At 31.4% G+C, this 18,996-nt stretch overlaps 1 protein-coding gene across 1 annotated transcript in view; it reads right to left on the reverse strand.

Annotated features, from left to right (window-relative positions):
- Positions 1–18,996, reverse strand: part of LOC143078040 (uncharacterized) — a 72,919-nt gene that overhangs the window by 25,796 nt on the left and 28,127 nt on the right. The window contains exons 3-7 of the mRNA XM_076253048.1: positions 15,840–15,864; positions 13,445–13,479; positions 11,387–11,548; positions 3,836–3,883; positions 3,220–3,246 (exon numbers count right to left, since the gene is read on the reverse strand). Coding sequence (XP_076109163.1) covers positions 3,220–3,246; positions 3,836–3,883; positions 11,387–11,548; positions 13,445–13,479; positions 15,840–15,864 — 297 coding nt within the window. The remainder of the gene's footprint in view (positions 1–3,219; positions 3,247–3,835; positions 3,884–11,386; positions 11,549–13,444; positions 13,480–15,839; positions 15,865–18,996) is intronic.

The raw sequence follows: 18,996 nt of genomic DNA on the forward strand, positions 1-18,996 counted from the left end.
ACGAAACAACAGAAACACTAAAGTGCTACAAAACACTAAACGACAATGTTACACACACACACACACAGAAAAGAACTATAAGATTGTCATTTTCCTGACTTGCTACAGGACAATTTAAGAAAAAAATAGTGGGTTTTATTTATATAAAAAATATCAAAACCTCGCGCTTTGATGGCAATATTAAATATGATACTAAAAGGACAACATTACATGACACGACTACAGTACAAATCAATGCAAGAACATACAAGACAGAGAAAAACACAAAACAACGATACAATATTATATAATCACCCTATTAAATATTTACCAGTTCAACCTTTAGAAGTAGTAAATAAGCAGCCTGGTGAATCTCATTCAACGTTTGTACGATCACGGAAAATAATTCAATTTGATTGGATTAAAAAATTACAGACAGTCCACCCTCTCGGTCTTAATGATAATATCATTAGGATTGGTAATATATCAAGAACCGATTCTGTTAGCATTTTTGATATAATGTCTAAAACTATTCGTAAAAACGTTCTCATGGACGTAGAAAACATCGCAATAAAAGATAATTTCGGACCAACCATGCAAATATTTTGGACCTAATTTCTATTTAAAAAAACAACGGCAGATATTATCTGTTAACCAAGCCCTGCTCTTTACCTATAAATAAATTACATTAAATTTAAGCTGATTGCAACACATTTTCATATTGCAGTCCTAAGTATGAAATCGTTCAAATTATAATGGCATATTGTTATTCTAAACTGTTTCTCAATATTGATTGCCCTAAAGATCATTAAAAACATTTTATTAAATTAAAGTATGTCAATAAAGGTTTTAATTTTGTAAATATTGCCGGTATTTTAAACAACCATTCTGTAAAGAACAAATTCCTGGATATTTTGATAATACTGATTCCCCTTATTAGTTATATTTACAATATATCTACCCGGAAATATGTGTTTAATTATAGCCAAGTATGTAAAGATGTAAATATCAGTGATATTACACCGGTGTCATGTAATTGCAGTAATTCCGAATACACTTATGGCCCCATTTCCCATGTCATAACAGGAGACCTTAACATCGTTCGCGACCGAGATTTAAAATCATTCCTCAGTAAAAGACCTATATATCGTCCCCCGTCAATTATCAATTGGAATGAGTGTCGTGATATCATCCACTACTCACTCCGTACTTACTGTTTGAAGTAGGTAAAACGGGAAAAATCTGACAAAAAATCTTTGAACTATTTTCATAAGATTCAGTAATGAAGATAGTTGATATTCGTATACAACATTTTAAAGAACATTTTACTTTTAACAACAACCATAAAATAAAAACCCTATTTCCGGTATCAAACATAAACTTAAAAAACAAACCAAGGTATTTGTTTTTGTCCCGGCTGATAAGCTGCTAATAATATCATGATTTTTTTACGTAAATTTTACATTGAGGTTCTGCAAAAGAATATTAACAAATTCACCAACATTCCAACTGACTTCATTTTCAGAAAACGACATCTGTAACAAACACAAACTGTTAGCTGACCCAAATACAAAAAAGTCCCATCTATGTTCTGGCTTCCGAAGCTACACAAAACACCTTACAAATATAGATTTATTTCATCTTCAAGCCATTGTTATACTTCTTAAGTGTCTATTCTCCAAACTAGCCACTTGGTACAATCAAAAACATGATAATATATTGTTCAAATAAGGCCTTTGAAAATAGTAGAATTAATTACTTTTTGAGTGTCAAAAACTCGTTGGAGGTACTAGATAAATTGAATGCATGTACTGGCGATTTTGAATCTGTTCTAAGTTTAGATTTTTCTACTCTATATACATTTTGTAATTTCAATGGGGGCTAACTGTGCACCACTTATTGCAGACCTGTTTTTTGTATTGTTTTGAGTTGCTATTAATGAATAAAATCAACAAAGACCCTCGAAACAACATTTGATACAAAAATTTAACAATACTTTTAGATATTTTGATGATATATTGGCTCTTAATAATGACGACTTCAGTATGTATACCAAAGAAATTTATCCTGTTGAACTTACTTAAAATAAAGCTAAATACTAACAATGACCACTGTCCTTTCCTCAATCTTGATATCTATATCATTAACGGGGCGCTAAAAGAGATGATTTTTCGTTTCCTATCGTTAATTATCCATTGTTAGATGGTGACATTCCCTTGTCACCATCTTATTGTGTTTATATATCTCAACTTGTACGATTCGCTCGTGTACATGTATGTAACAACGTATTGGATTTTAGAAGAGAAATTTATGTATTACTGAAAACAATTTACGCCAGGGTTTTCGATATCACAAACTAGTCAAAACATTTACTAAATTTTATCATCGGTATAAGGAAATAATTCGTAAATATAACTCAACATGTAGACATCTTATACGTCGGGTATTTCACATCTAATCTTTTATGGTAATATTCTGTACAAAGCACACAATGTCAGTATTCACCTTAAAAGCTAAAAAAAAACCTTTAAACAGACTTATTAAGAAGGGATATAGTTACGATACTGTTGTCAGGTCGTAAAAGATTGCATATTTTGGCTTTAATATCGATTCACTTATAGGGTCTTTGCATCAGAATTAGACAAATTTATTTTAAAAATCAGTTGTTGGCATGACACGGGTTATGTTCCTCTCATATATTTCATGATGGTATAATACTTAACCGCTAACAACAGGGATTATGCCTGATATTCATATGATGAAGACATAATATTTCAATCAGTTTTATTGAGTTGTGAAGCTGGCATGTCAGTAACTGCTAGTAGTCTGTTGCTATGTATGTATTATTGTCATTTTGTTTAGTTTCTTTTGTTTCATATTCTGACTTCGGACTCGGACTTCTCTTAAACTGATCAAGGTTCAACCCACAATATTTTTTTCTACCAAGTCAGGAAAATGACTATTGTTATCTCATATTTCGTTTCTGTGTGTGTTGCATTTGATATTTCTGTTGTATCGTTTTTATCCTCGTGTATTTGCTGTTTCCGTCAGTTTTAGTTTGTAGCCCGAATTTGTTTTTTTCTCGATCGATTTATGAATTTCGAACAGCGGTATACTACTGTTGCCTTTATCTGCATCTCTTTCATCAGGACTTTTGAAACAACAATCGTCTTGAACTTATATTAGTTTAATTGATTAATTTGTTATTAATGCCTTACATTTCTGTTATAGACAACTAACCTAATTCTATGCCTTTGTCTTGAATTCCTAAAAGGAAATTTTATATAATATCAGTTAAGATTGTTGAGGGTGTCGATGCTTATATACTGTACTCTGTTTACAATTATTAAGAAAAGATAACGTATTATCTACAAGAACGTATTTCATTGGTGATTGTTGATTGACACCTTTGTCTGCGAATTGAATTTTGATTTGTGGCGTCGAGGTTTACTGATCCTGAACCTTATAAGCAATTTAGATAACACATTACAATGTAGGATGTGCATCTTCAGTCTATTGATCAGACGATTTTTCTATTTGTATACTTTCCATTCATTTTTGCTTGTAAAGAAAACGTTCTTCAATGTTGTTGAATGAAATATTATAATAAATTTGTTCCTAATCGGTTAACATGGTTAATGTTATCTTACTTCTTACGTTCATGCACTTTTTCTTTCATCCCGAAATTCCCTTAGCTTATGTCCTGTGTGGTTAATTAGTTTCTATTGATATCAGCTATTGTAGTTAACACAGCTACAGATTGAAAATAAATTCGGCTAAGTTTTATCTTGAAATTACCAAATTTGCTGTTCTAAAAATGAATTGTTTAAATTAGTATTGCCAATATTTATCTTACCATTTTCCCACTCCTTTCTCGTATTCTTTTCCTTTTTCTTCTGTTTACCTGTTAAATATCATGAAATGGATTTAACTGCCTTTCCCTTCAACATGGTAACTCTCAAAAGTATGATCAAATTATAACTTTTAAAATCAAACAATAAATTGCATTGCGTCGGATATGGTAAACCTAATCATCTTTAGTTACAGTTATTTATGAAAGTCGGCTCAGTGATAAGAAATGCCTCATTGTTGGATATTTTATTTTATATATCTGTTTCAATAAGGAATAAAAACTATGTAGAATTCACAACAACGAAAGACAATTCGATATTACATTACAAGTGCAATTAAAAAACATAGAAAACATCAAACTGAATTTTAAACCTTTTCCAGTTTTCAGTTGTACCTGTAGCCGAATGTAACAAAATAAAACCTGTGCGTATTTTCTAAAAACGTATCAGCAAAATAACTTAAGCTGCCATAAATAGTTGTACTTTAATGTACGACAATAACATGTCTTCAATAGAATAAACAAAAAAAATATAGGATATTGGATATCCAATCATGTCAAATGCACAGACAAAAATAGCAAAGTGAACAGTGGAGGCCATTAACACGGCTCACAAAATTAGCAGCTTAATGCAAGTTTAAAGTGGTTAGGGCGTCTAAATTAAATTCCATAGAATTTTAAATAATATGTCAAAATTAACTCATGGTCTTTTTATCATGTTTTTTTTTATATATATATATATAATAAGAATGGGTCACCGCTACAGGTTCTGCAAAATTGTAAGATTTTGTATAGATTATGCATGAAAATTCAATTTTGTGTCCTTGTAGTATAGATTCCAGTTAATGACGTTGTTTGTCATCCTAATAACATGTAACAGTGTTTTTAAAATGTCTTTGCAAATAATTACTTTTGTTGTTTAGTCTTTGTATATGTTACATATACTTGATGTGGCTCGATGCTCATACATCCCGTATAGTGTTAATGTTTTATTGTATATTTTTGTATTCTTGTCTTTTGTTTTTGTTTATATGCTTTGTCTATATGCCTTTTTGTTTACCTAGCACAAATTTTGACCGGATAATTGAAAACTAAGACCAAGATTTGTGAATTTCTTAATTACTTACAACGCTTCCGAATTGCGATATCATTTTTAAACGGTGGATAAGAGCAAGGACGTATATTAGAAGGATAGGAAATTCCCGATACCGTCTTGATAAAATCCGAGAAGTACCGCGAATCGCGAGAAAACACGAGATCTGCAGAAAGCTTCAGCGGGAACCGCCGCTTCGAGATTTCTTCATCAATTTGTAAGTATAAAAACATTATATGAATAAACAAAAACATATTAAGTAGATGTAAATTTATAGTATTAAATGATATTTCACTACAAAAACATCATAAGACGCTTATAAACATCATAATAAGTGATTATAAGTAAGGATTCCAGATGCTGGCCGTGATGCTGAGACCGAGGTGGTATGACCCGTCATGTTGCATTGAAATTATTCATTTTTATTGCATTTACTTGTACAAAATTATTTAATTTCAAGTTTTAGATAATATTTACGTTTGCAGATGAAATTAGAGCGTCTTTTGTTGTGTATTTCACGTGTAATATAACATATAAATCAGCCCTTTTCAGTAAACAAAATGGCGACTTCCATGGAGAATGGGCTTGTATTTTTTTCAGCTAAAGTTGCATTTTTGGTGTTAAAAGACGATCTAGGTTGAATGAGTTCCTTGCCTGTTTTATATTTACGTTTGCATAGCAAGTTTCAACTCTATTTGTTAAGTGGTTAGTCAAATATTGAAGTTATTTCACCCCCTCCATCTTTTTTGTCAATTATTTACCAATCAGAGCAGGGATGCTATTTTGCAGCTATCTTGTTGAATATAGGCTACACAATCACATATTGCATTATTTTTTCCCATTTCTTAGACCTTTTTACACTTGCATAGCAAATTTCAGCTTCTTATGTTGAGTATTTGATTAAATATTGAGCTACAAAATGAACAATTGTTTAACAGCTCTGTTTTGTTTCATAATATCTACCTATCAGAGCAGAGCTGCTAGTTTGTAGGTATAAGGTCAATGCACATTGCATAAAAATGCATAAAAGTTATTTTGTTCCTTACATTATATATATTTAGACTTGCAGAGAAAAAAATGAGCTTCCTATTTTGGAAAATGAAATAGATATTGAGTCTTTCTTTACTAATATTAATTTTCATTTTTTTCGTTCTCCAAATATCTGAACCGGGGCAATGCAGTTTATTAGCAGCTCCAGAGTCAATATAGGAATAGTAAACAAAATGTACTTTAATGGTCTTTTGTTCCTTACATTTGTACATGCTTTTGAGATTACTGGGCAAAATTAAGCCTCCTATCTGGCATAAAACATAGATAGACCGTTGGTTTTCCCATTTGAATGGTTTTACACTGGTAAATTTGGGGCCCTTTATAGCTTGTTGTTTAGTGTGAGCCAAGGCTCCATGTTGAAGGCTGTACATTGACCTATTATGGTTTACCTTTATAAATTGTTAATTGGATTTCACACCACATCTTCCTATATATTTTTTTATTTGTCTTATACTTCTGTCTCAGTTATCAGGGGTCCCTCATCATGCTCATGCAATATCAAAAATGATAAAAAAAATAGTCGTGTTAAGAAACAATAATAAGTGCGGTCGGGGTTGCATAATAGGTTTTAGCACGCAGCTTCTCTGGATTGTCAAGGTCAACATCCTGTGTTATAAAATGATACAGTCCTGAACTGGAATTATCAATGTTTAAAACAACATCTACAGACTCAACATTCATATGCAATACTCACACACCTCAGAAACAGGTGATCACAGTATCAGTACATCAATTCCCAAGTATCAATGTACATTTTTTCCCCACAGCACTTGCTAAAATCAATTTGAAACCAGCATTTGGTTTACTTATCAAAGTTAACACACTTTGACACACTGAATTTGTTATAAAACATGACTTGGTATGAAATATATATTATTCCAGGTTGACATTATGCATGTTTTGGTCATTGTTGGTGTTTGTATGCTTTAATCGAATGATTTTAGTGAAATAATCAATAAATCTTAACGCCAGGTCACAATGTACAACTTGCAAAAATTACAATTTAAATAATATATACAGTTTTTTTATACGCCCATATTAATTTCTGGTATAACGTTGTCTGTTGTCAGCATGTCGGACACTAGCTCAAAAACAGTTTAATCAATATTTAGATTATACTTTGGTGAATTGTTTATATCTCTTGACTAGAGCTCCATTTTGGGTTTTTTAACAAATTTCATATTATATGTTTTCTAGTTTTGGTTTTTTTTCTTCTGTTTATTAATTTGTGTCCTCATTACTTTATAGAATGCCTAAGAGGAAGTAATGGTAGAATGTGCCATATCACAGGAAAAGACATGGAACTGGCAAACCAAAATTAGACAAAGGGCAAACTGAAATACATGCACGTACGCCAGACATCGCACATGATGAAGATCTTCTGTCATCTGAAACAGAAGAGCTTACATGCACCAGTGTGGATTCAGTCTCTTTGGATCATTCATATTTGTCTGATAACCAGACAGTGTCAGAACTTTCGTTAGATGAAGAAATTGATGTTAATCAACATATTAAACTTGAATGCAAAAAAGAATGTGTAATATCTTCAGATCTAGAAGACCCTTACAAGGCATTGAAAAAGACATTTTGTACTAGTCCAACTTTTCCATATGTATATAATTCTGCTTCCAGTGAGCACTTGCAAATTATAGAACATCATCCATCATCTAAAAGTGTGTATGTTAAATTAACTATCCTAATCAACAAAGATTTTTCAGCAAAGTTATATGTTCACGGCATCGACCTTTACTGAGAAAATGATATCTGGTTAGGATTGCCAATTCAAGTGTGTATGACAATATAACAAGTATTGAGAGACTATTGTCTAAATTAAAGAGTTACACTGTTTGTGTATACATGTATATATGTAATATATGTTGTGTTTGAGATATAAAATAGATTTAAATCTAAATTGCTTTAGTTTGAGTTTCAACTTTTGCCTTTTATGTGACAACATTGATGACAAGTTTCTAGTACACATGTACATGCAAAACTATGGACAATATTAATCATATTATTCACAAAATAGTCTAAAGATAATGCAAGTAAAAACAGGAGATGACATGTAATTGCGATAATGTAAAAGTACATAACTGAATTTGAAGGTTACTGTATGGCTGTCAACAATGAGCAAAATCAATACATGTACTGTATATACCTTACTGTCAAAGACCAAACTTGCGAAAGTTTACAAAATGAAAAGATGAAAATCCAGCCTAATCATGTGGCTAAAACAATGAACAAAATCCAATTTGACCAAATGTTCTCAACAACAACAACTAAAGCATTATCTATAATAATTCTATACACAATGAACAAAAGTGCATTGTTTACCAATGATGAAACACCTTATAGCTCAATTCAACAATTGATAGTCATGGTCTTAGCTGACTTAGTTTTATAAAAATAACACATGAATGTTTACTTCTTTTAATACAAATACTCAGGTAGATATGAGCACAAAATCAACAATTCAGTGAAACCCAGTATTTAGCAGCAATAAGTTGTTCTTTAAAAGATTCTTAAAATTACATGAACATCAACACTAAAATATGATGATCAGGGAAGACACATTTAAACAAAAAACAAGATAAATCCATGAAAAAGCACTACAGTCTACAGTTTATTGTTAACCCCTTCTTATTAGTTTTTGGTTATGTTTTTCAATGCCTGTCTCAAACTTAAGGATGACATTTGGAAAGATTTGCTGGTCTTGTTATACGCTGAAGTCGGGTAACATCAACACCACGTATCCTTAGAAATAAATTGATAATGTCTTCTGTTACGGCTCAAACAATTGAACCCTCTTTATTTGCCATTAGAATGTTACAATAGTATTTGATTATGAAACTTCATAATATTTTCCATCAATGGTTCAGTTAAGAGAGAATTTGCACTTAAAACTGTGCTGGTAGTTTTGCGAACAATCAGTTCTATCTCACGTACTAGCAGAAACAAAGTGTCACATGGCTTTTGGAGACCACCACGGTCTTGGATATTGTACCACTTGCTATATTTGGTAACAAAATTCTGACTATCTGATTTGATTGTAAAGTTTGAAATTACACCAAGTTTATGCACACTGTACCTAGAAAATCTTTTACAAAGAGAACTTATACACAATATATCCAGCTACATGTATGTAGAACAGAATAGATTGGTCATTGCCACTAAGTTGTGATTGCTCTTTTTCTGAGTTGTGTTTTTGCACCTTGGTCATCTGTGACATAATTTCTCCAATAATGTCTTCTAAAATCAATTGTCAAAATATTGAAAGTACTTTTTGACATAAATCTTTAATCTCGTGAGGAGTAACAACAAATGGGTCATTTGCTATATTGCATAGTGATGTTGACAGTGCTGTATAAAAAGTTTTACTGAAAGATCATTGTCCCAAGATAAAAAATCTGACATGTTAATAGAGTTCAAATCAAATAGTCAATAGCATATTTTGCAATTCGTTCTTTTTATGACATATTCGTGTATATTTCTCAAGATTAATTTTCTCAAATCAGCTTCGGTCATTTTGAAAGTAGACAATGACTATTTTAGTGTAGTTTGGGTCATAGCTTTTCTTAATTGAATAGTAGAAAGGAAACCACACAAGCTCATTAAATAAACAATTTACATCTGTAAAAATAGTAGAAAGGAAACAGCACAAGCTCATATTAAATGAATAACATACAATCAGGACTAATTATTTGTTTTATTATAATTAATTATAAATCATCACAAGAATTAGGAATGCAAAATCTCAAACTAAATAAGGTTTTAATCAAATTAATCATTGTTTCTAGAAAACATTTACCTTAATAAAAATGTAAAAACTTTGTAATTTATACGATTTTAACGGCCATGTAAGACATATTTGATAGAAAATTATTTTTTTTCATATTTGTTTCTTTGATTTTTTAACTTCGAAAACACTGATCTCAATCAAGGACGTATATTAGTTATACGTCCTTGTCTCAATACAATCATCTAAAATACGACAAGCTTTCTAGAAAAGCTATTACTTGTATACAAAACAAGTCTCACGATACGCGATATTTTAACGAGATACCGCGAGACACGAATCCTTGTTAGTTATACGTCCTTGATAAGAGTTTGTATTTTTTAACACTTTTAAGTACACTGGTTCAATGATGTGTCTCGTTTATCATAATATTGTTGTGTTTTGTTGATTTCCATAATTAATTGCTTTCAGGAGATAGATATACATGATATGTCATTGTTTTGCAAAACTGCAAATACGAATAACATCGATTGATAGATTTAACATTATAAAAACATAACATCTACGCATTTTATTAAAAATTCTATATGCAGTCCACTGCAAAATTCCTATAGTTAGGTAGGATAATACCGTTTGTCACCTTTGGACTTCACATGCAACGGAGCTTAAACAAAAGTGTGTTACTTTTTCAAGTTTATAAAAGATGAACACAATTTTGAGAAATGTTTTTCATTGAAATCTGGTAATTTGTTTACGTGCAGAATAATTAATGCATAATGAGCATTTGCATAATTGTATTTTATTTTTTTGCATGTAGTAACGAAACGATAAACACTTCAAAAATCTGATATTTCAAGTTTCGGGCTTATGATATGCATACCTAATCATTTGATTTTTTGTTGTATATTAAAGTGGGACATTTTTATAATACTTTTGCGTGCATGTGTGCATAAATATAACTTAATTTAATGTTCGTGCTGCCCAGGATTTCATTTTCTATGTTGTTTCTAGTGTACTATTATTTTTTAATATTCTTAAGCTATGGTGTTGTCAGTTTATTTTCGATATATGAGTTTGACTGTTCCTCTGGTACCTTTCGCTCCTCTATAATGCAATGCATTAACACAATTCAGATTCTTTGCTTAAAATTCAATATGGTGCTAAAATGTAAAGGTTGAGGGCTAATTACTAGGTATGAATCACATATTACTGCGTGTTCTTCATCTAATATTTTATATAGAAAAGGTCGCATGAATTTTCATCAGTAAAAACATTGTCTTTTCACATTTGAATCTTTCTTTAAAAATAAAACTTTGTTTATTGAAACCTTGTCGATAGGAAATTTTATTTGAATGTTCATGTAGTTTCCAATATTGCATATATGGTATTTTTTAAATGACTGCAGTAATCAAAGATGTGTTCTGGTGATTAACTCGTCCTTCTGAGGATTTTGTTGCGTATTGATATGGAATAATGTATGTATGATCGATAGAGCATTTCTTATACATAAATCATATATAACACTGAAAGTAACGATTGCAGATTGTCAGTGTTAACAATGTGTAAGTGTATTTATCAACGTATTGTAACGTTAAAATAACTATTGGAATTCAGTTATTCTTATTTCGACTGCTGTTAAGGCTAAACATTGTGTCAAAATACACAAGTAAACATTTACCTTTTTTCACTGTTTTCTCAACCTGCGAATAAATGGCGTTTTCGTCTTTAATTTCTACAGGTGGTCCTTTCTTGGGTTTCTTTACTTCACTATATAAAGGTCCATTATCATTATCCTTTGTTTGTCCTGAGGCTACGTACAATGGGTTTTCTTTAAGCCCATCTACACGTATGAAATTGAAAGCGAAACATGTCAATTGTACTCAGAAAAAAACCCAATATAAAACAATACATACATAAGAGCATTTTCAGCCTTTTTTTGTTCCTAAATTATGCACATAGTTGAAAGACCTTGTAACTTTTCAATATAAACATGATATACCTACACCATATTTAAGCCTTTTCATATAGTCACGCTGATTATAAAGGGCACAGATTGCTTTCCTTTCAAAATCTTTCTGTTTGAGATCGTAATGGTTTTCTTTCTACAGCTGGACAATGTGTACACTACATGTAGATACATTTGTCTGAGTTAATGATTAAACTAAGTGTCAATTCCTGTTTACGACATTCAGATGTGATTATGACTAGTGTTTATAGCAAATCCAAAAAATAATAATAATGAAGGGATACAGACGGTCTCCTTTGTCGGATAAATGGCGTCATAAAAGCGCGTACAGCTAACCAACTTTTCTGATGAAGGACATAACTAGAAAATACAATGCATACTGTGAGTTATTATCATTCATTGTATACCAATTTTTCATGGCTTTCATGGATACAGAGGAACAACAAATTCAAATGTTCACTTAATACAAAATTGTTTACGGAATGTTTACACACTTTGTCAAAACCACGAAATTTCACACGAATATGCACGTTTCCCTCAAACTACGAAAAAACGTTACCCTTGAAAAATAAACAAATCCACAGTATTATCGTTGTATTAAAAATCGTTCACATTGTTGCCACCGGTTTCATTCCTAACGGAAAATGTTCATGCTAACCATGAATACAATATATAAAAATACACGATGTTAATGGTAACGACAAGTTAACATCACATTTGTAAAAAAATGAAAGAACTTTGAAATAAAGTATTACGTAATTCGTTTGTAGACGTTTAGATTAGGGCAGGATCGTCAACAAATTCAAACAACAAAGTTAACACAGAAACATATATTTCTGATAATTGTATACGGTAAGGGTCTAACCTACAAATAAAGTTCGATTACTAAAGTTTTTCCAGTCGTTTCACTAGTAATATGTTTCTCTTATGATTTTCAGACGATAGGCAGACACACGTAAACTTTCTTCTTTATATAACATAATTAGACAGGATAATATTTTTTGGTCGAATTATAAAACAATTAAGACGTCATGATTGAAGTTTTAATAATGAAAGACTGAGATCATATCGACAAAATAATCAAATTCATAAATCGACTGGGAAGAAGTTAAGTCCGGGTTACATACTAAAATTTAATCAATTATAAGAGGAGAACTACGACACAGCAGAAACACAACTTTAAAATGTATCACACACAGAAACGAACTATAATATAACAATGGCCATTTTCCTGACTTGGTACAGGACATTTTTAGAAAAAAATGGTTGGTTGAACCTGGTTTTGTGGCATGCCAAACCTCCCGCTTTCGTGGCAATGTTAAATATAACAGTACAATGACATTACTACATGACAAGACCACAAAACAAACAAATGCGGGAACACATAGGACAGAAAAACACATGAATAATAGTTAACAAAGGGTACCAGGCCGAAAATCCTACACAAAAGATTAATCAGATAGGACTTATAATGGTATATACAAAATCCCTGATTTCAAAAATTCACTGTAACATACATTTTATGTTTTATTGTTTCTATTTTATAGTTGTATACAACATATCTTTTCATCATACCCAAAAGCTTGATTATTTGACAATCTTATCATCCAAGACAATGATAAAAAAGCAAATCTTGTTTGTTTACGTTTTCTTATAATTTATAAACCGTATAAATGCTTGCAGAACGAAAGCATGTATAGAGAAAATCATTATATTTTAACCATGTATGAATTATGAAACTGCTATAGTATTGTAAAATTGAAATCATACCATCGTCATTCTGTTCAACTTCACTATCTTTAGATCTGCAAATTACAAAGATGATTTGATAAATATAACCTAATATTGTACTGTAACAATTGGTAATAAACCTGATATCTTACTTTTCTTTTTAATGTCTGTGTATTCATTTATATGTTATCAACTTAATTAGATAGAAACCATTTACGAAATTGATGTTTGTTTATTTGGTTGGTTTCATCTTCATTCACAAAAAAACTAGGAATAAAATGTTACACATATCATCTTTAACGGTTCCAATGGTGCGAACATTTATCACAACGCATACACGTTGACCATCGTACATATTGTTTTGTTTAGTTCACATTGATTACAAGTATTAGATTATGTGATACAATTTGCCGTTTAATGCAGAAGCGATAAGCAGACTTAGTGATCCTTAACTTCTGACGCTTTTACTTTTCCTATTGGTTTGTGTCATTTCATTTTAATTAAAATGATCAAAAAGCATAACAAAGAATTTCAAATTTTCCAAATGATATATATGATTCATCATTATATATCATATTTACCATATGTATCATTGTTTTACATATGGCCATTTGTTTTGAATCTAGTAATGAAGAATAACAATTGAAATAGACTTATGGAATAATAGTTTTATGATCACATTAATTTTTTCTCGAGCAATATATATATATATATGCTTTAGTTAACAAGGGACATATATATCACACATACTGGTTGATGCACCTGCTCGTGAATGATTTGTCCATTAAAGTGTCACTAGCTCAAAGTCAGATAACAGACATATGTCTCAGAAAAAATATAATCTTTGCAAATACATGTAACACAATTTACACCACCCGCACGTTTTTACACAATTTTGCTATGTTGTAATTTCAAAACTACATTTATTGTTTGCAAAACGAGCGGGACTGTTGTTGACGGAACAATTCCTACTACGCATTTCAAGAAGATCGATCGTTACTCATTTATTTTTCTCACAGCGAAATGGCAATGTTCAATGAAGAACTATTTTTTTTCAAATTATGCCTATGAAGTAATAGGTTGTTACCATTCATAACTTCTTCCAATGCTTTATTTTGTGTAACATTTATTTTGTTATAATGTATTCAGTTTTAGCTATTTACATATAGATAGAAATGGAAAAATAGACAACAAAAATAACAAATGACATCATGTCAACTCAAATGCATACCATGATGTCTTTATATAACACAAGTTACCGTGGTAGATTTTTATTAAAGAAATGACGTTTTGTCCCGAATTGAAAAATATTAAAAACGAGAATTAGTGTCAAGCGTTGTTTGTATATATATACTGGTTCGGACGTACTTATAAATATAAATATTTCTGTGACTGTATCTTGCATTAATTTGTAGGATCCTTTACTATGGATAATTCAGCTGATCTGTAACAATACCATCTTAATGTCTTATATATAATGTACTATATTACGACGCTAGATTTAAACCGACGAGGAAAGGTGTCACCCGGCCACCGAAAGCCTTATTTTGTGAAGCTAAGGTGGTCGAGTGGCCTAGCGCATCGGATACAGTGCAGGCGATTTGTTTTCACGATATATCAGTAGCATGAGTTCGAATCCTGGCGAGAAAAGAACAAAAAATTTGCGAAGGCAAATGTACAGATATAGCAGTGTTGGACTGATGTTTAGAAGAGTTTTATATGTATATATTAGAAACGAGAATTAGTGTATATATAGACAACGCTTGACACTAATTCTCGTTTCTAATATTTTAAAATTTGGACCTATAGACAACGTTTATATAAAGGTATCGAGGTAAGTATTTGATCTGTTATTTTTTTTTTGTCTATTTTACTAATTCGGCCTTCTCACTATTTTAAATCGATCGCCACAGATGAATCCTGTGCAGACGAAATACTGCGTCTGATATTCCAAATAAGCCTCATTTCTTTGAGGAGATTTTTCCAGCAAGGTATCAGTATCAAAATAAAAACAATATTCGAGCATCGGTCAGGTTTTGTTGTTTATTTTTATTATATCAGCTGAATTTCATAATGATGCACATGAATGATTTATGTTTGCTCATAAATTAATGTTAATTGTATCAAAAAAGTAAAATCCAAAAAAAAAAATGAACTCCGAGGAAAAGTTAAAACGGAAAGTCGCTTATCAAATGTCAAAATCAAAAGCTCAAACACATTAAGCGAACGAACAACAACTGTCATATTCTGACTTGTTTCTTCACAAGATGTGACCATTTTTACCATTTTTTTTGTTTGTTTTAAAATACTAAGTGAATATCAGTTTTACCCAAAAAAAGGCAAACGACGACAACAGTATTTTAAAGTTATGAGTCAAAAATAAACAAAATCTTCAGAAAAACTTGGATATACATAAAAAAATATAAAAAATTACCCTTTAATTGGTTCCTTGTCTTCCTCTGGAAAAAAATAAAACAAAAGCAAGGATAACATAAACTTTATAAATAATAATGAAGAGAAAAGACATAAGGACACACCAATTTGATTTATAGTTCTTTGGATTTTCCCGCTCCTGTTTTTTCGAAATCAAGTTTTCAACAAAAAAAATAACTACCGCTCCCGTATTTTGTTGGTCCGCATGCTGCTCCGCAATTAGTCTTGCCTTGAAATTTTTTTTTCTCACTGACGCTTTTTTTCCCCTGTAATCAAAGCTGGGTTCAAACGCACGTGTGATCAATCAATTAAAAGTGAAAGGATATATAAAAATCAAAATGTCAAGCCATCAGCTGTTGTGGTTTCGGCTCAATGTCGAGGACAGGCAATCATTGATCAAACGGCTATCCGTTGTTTGTTATCATTTACATATCATTTATGAAGCCAAAAGGGTAAAGTCTGTCAATATTTCGATATCAAACACATACAAATTCGTCAACAGCCATCGGCATCACCTCTCATAGTCCGAGATTACTCTGACGTCCAACGGCTGTTTTGCCTGAAAGGCTGGGGCTGGGTCTTGTCTGGCAAAACAGCCGTTTGACGTCAGAGAAATTTCGGACTACACCTATCAATGTTGGCACTGACGTGGATATTTCTGTTTTGGGATAGTTAAACTGTAAATTTGTGAATTTTGAAATAGATAGAACACCCTCCGATCCAAACAATAATTTAAATGAATTACACAAGGTCCCCCTTAAAAAATGTGTTGATGAAAAAACAATAGAACTTCCTAAAAAAAACAAAAACAAAATTGTGTGAACAGGGCAAGGAGCTATTGTTAGGCCCAGAGAAACTGTTGTGTGACCTCATTGACCTGGCTAGTATTATAGAGTGTGGAGTAGGAGTATACAAAATCCTACTATCAAAATAAAATCTATCCGATATTAAAAATTTATTCATTCCCAGAGTGCATCTTACAATTCACAGTAGTAGCTAGTTTTGATGAGAACACATATCCTTCTGTTTGTCTTTTAGTTTCCAATAAGACAACTATGCACCAAAATTCAAAAGAAGTAGATTTAAGCAATTATAGGCACCAAAAATTCTTCAACCATGAGAAAATCACATGTTTTGTTTAGGGCCTTTCCAGAATTAATTGTATGGGGGATGAAGACACATGTATTAAAATTTGATGGGTGGTATTTAAGAAAGATTGCTTGAACATTTAAATGAAATATCCAATTTAAAAGGTATGCATGGTGGGGTCAAATAAAAAGTGCGTTCCTTCCCTCCCCCCCCCCCCCCCATTACATTTATTTTTGGAACAGCCCTTGGTTGAATTTAACCTTAAATATGTCAAAAAAGGCTATTTTATCAAAAAATACAAACTGAAAGTATCAATTTAATAATTGTCATGTGTTTTGCATGCTCTTTACATTTGTGAAGGTTATTGGTATTGCCATTTTTAAGTCACATTTAAGAGATTTTTTTTCAAATATTTGCTTCTGCAAGTTAAAAGAGTCTACAATTGTTTGCTTAGACTCAGAATAAAGTATTCAAATGGGATAACAGGCCTTATGCATCAAAACATCAGTGTTTTTCCTTCTTTTTCTGTTTGATAAAACTAGCATGTAACAATTTAAAAAAAAAAAGATATCGCTCGCTCCTCTTGCAGACCACTCGCCTGTCAAAAACTCATTTTCAAGAATTTTTTAAAAACAAAAAAAAATCGCTCGCTCGCCCCATATTTTTTACAGCAAATGTCCGAAGAACTATTTATCAAATTGGTGTGGCCTTAAATAAATCATTATACAGCAAATTAATGAGAAAGTAAAGATCATTACAAAAAGCGCTAAAGAAAGGTGTCACAAAACAACAAAACAAAAAGCCACATCATAAGAGATATAAACAAACATTTAAAAAGAAAACAAGATAATATTTTTTTCAATTATCAACTGCATATTTTAGTACGTGAATAACTAGAAGGAAACAAAATATTTCAATCATTAACGTATACTGTCCTTCAAAAGTTTTAAAAATTTGAAATACTTGTATCAGATAAATGAGATATGCCTACAGTGACATTTTGACAAAAAACAACCCCTTATACATGTATTTATAGCCGTTCAAATGTGCATCAGTACTCGGCTAATACAGCTGTTTGAGGTACAGTTTGAAGACTGTTCCTATCAAAAAAGTATAAACACGATACAGTTACAGCATATTATTTGAAAGGATATGAACATTGAATATTAGGGAAAAGTTATTATAATCAGCTTAAATTGTCAATGAAACGTTTGTTTCATAATAAAAGGGAATGCTAATAAGCAAATTACAGGTCTAAAAATTCGTTGCAAAGTATTAAGCCATCTCGCAATGCCATATCAGTGTGGACCCTATCGTTTGACCAGACATTTTAGTTGTGTTTAATTTTACCACAACCAGCCACTGTCCCAGGTAAGTATACATGTATGTCTTAGACAGGAGGTTGTAATACTATTTGATTTTCGTTTTTTGTGCATAAGCCAGCTCATAGGTTTCTCCTTAGAATTGCTTTACAATTTGCATTTAACAGCTTTAGGTATTGGATCTGCTATCCATAGTATTACAATCTCCGTATGTATATATAAAAAAGAAGACATGATTGTCAATGCGACAAATCTCCTCACAGGACCGATTGTGTTCTCTAATGGAAAGTTGTCTGATTGACATTCAAACCATCCAAACTGCTTTTATATTTAGACAAATATGCAATACTCCTCAAATTCTTCCATCTTTTGAATCAGGTGAGGACTATATTGTTGACATTCAGAGAAAAGAACCAAACAAAAGCCATTGACATAGGTTTAACAAATGTTTTAAAAGGAAATCCATAGATTAGAAAGCTGGTGACACAACGAGAAAGTAAAAGTGAAGTTCATCTCTTTTAGATAAAAACAATTGTGAGAGGCAAAGCACGTACTCTGGACTCAAATTCGTGTTCATTGTCGGCAAACCTAATATGATGACACGGATACCGACGCACAATGATAAGGTCACTTACTTCATTCCATTCCATGGTTTCAACTGTATAATTATTGCAAATTTTTTTCACTATGCCAGAATTCGGTTAAGAATATTTCAGTGGAAAAAATGAAAACGTATCCTCTTGGACA

The sequence above is a fragment of the Mytilus galloprovincialis genome, chromosome 6 (genome assembly GCF_965363235.1).
Source record: "Mytilus galloprovincialis chromosome 6, xbMytGall1.hap1.1, whole genome shotgun sequence".
NCBI classification, from domain to species: Eukaryota; Metazoa; Mollusca; class Bivalvia; order Mytilida; family Mytilidae; genus Mytilus; species Mytilus galloprovincialis.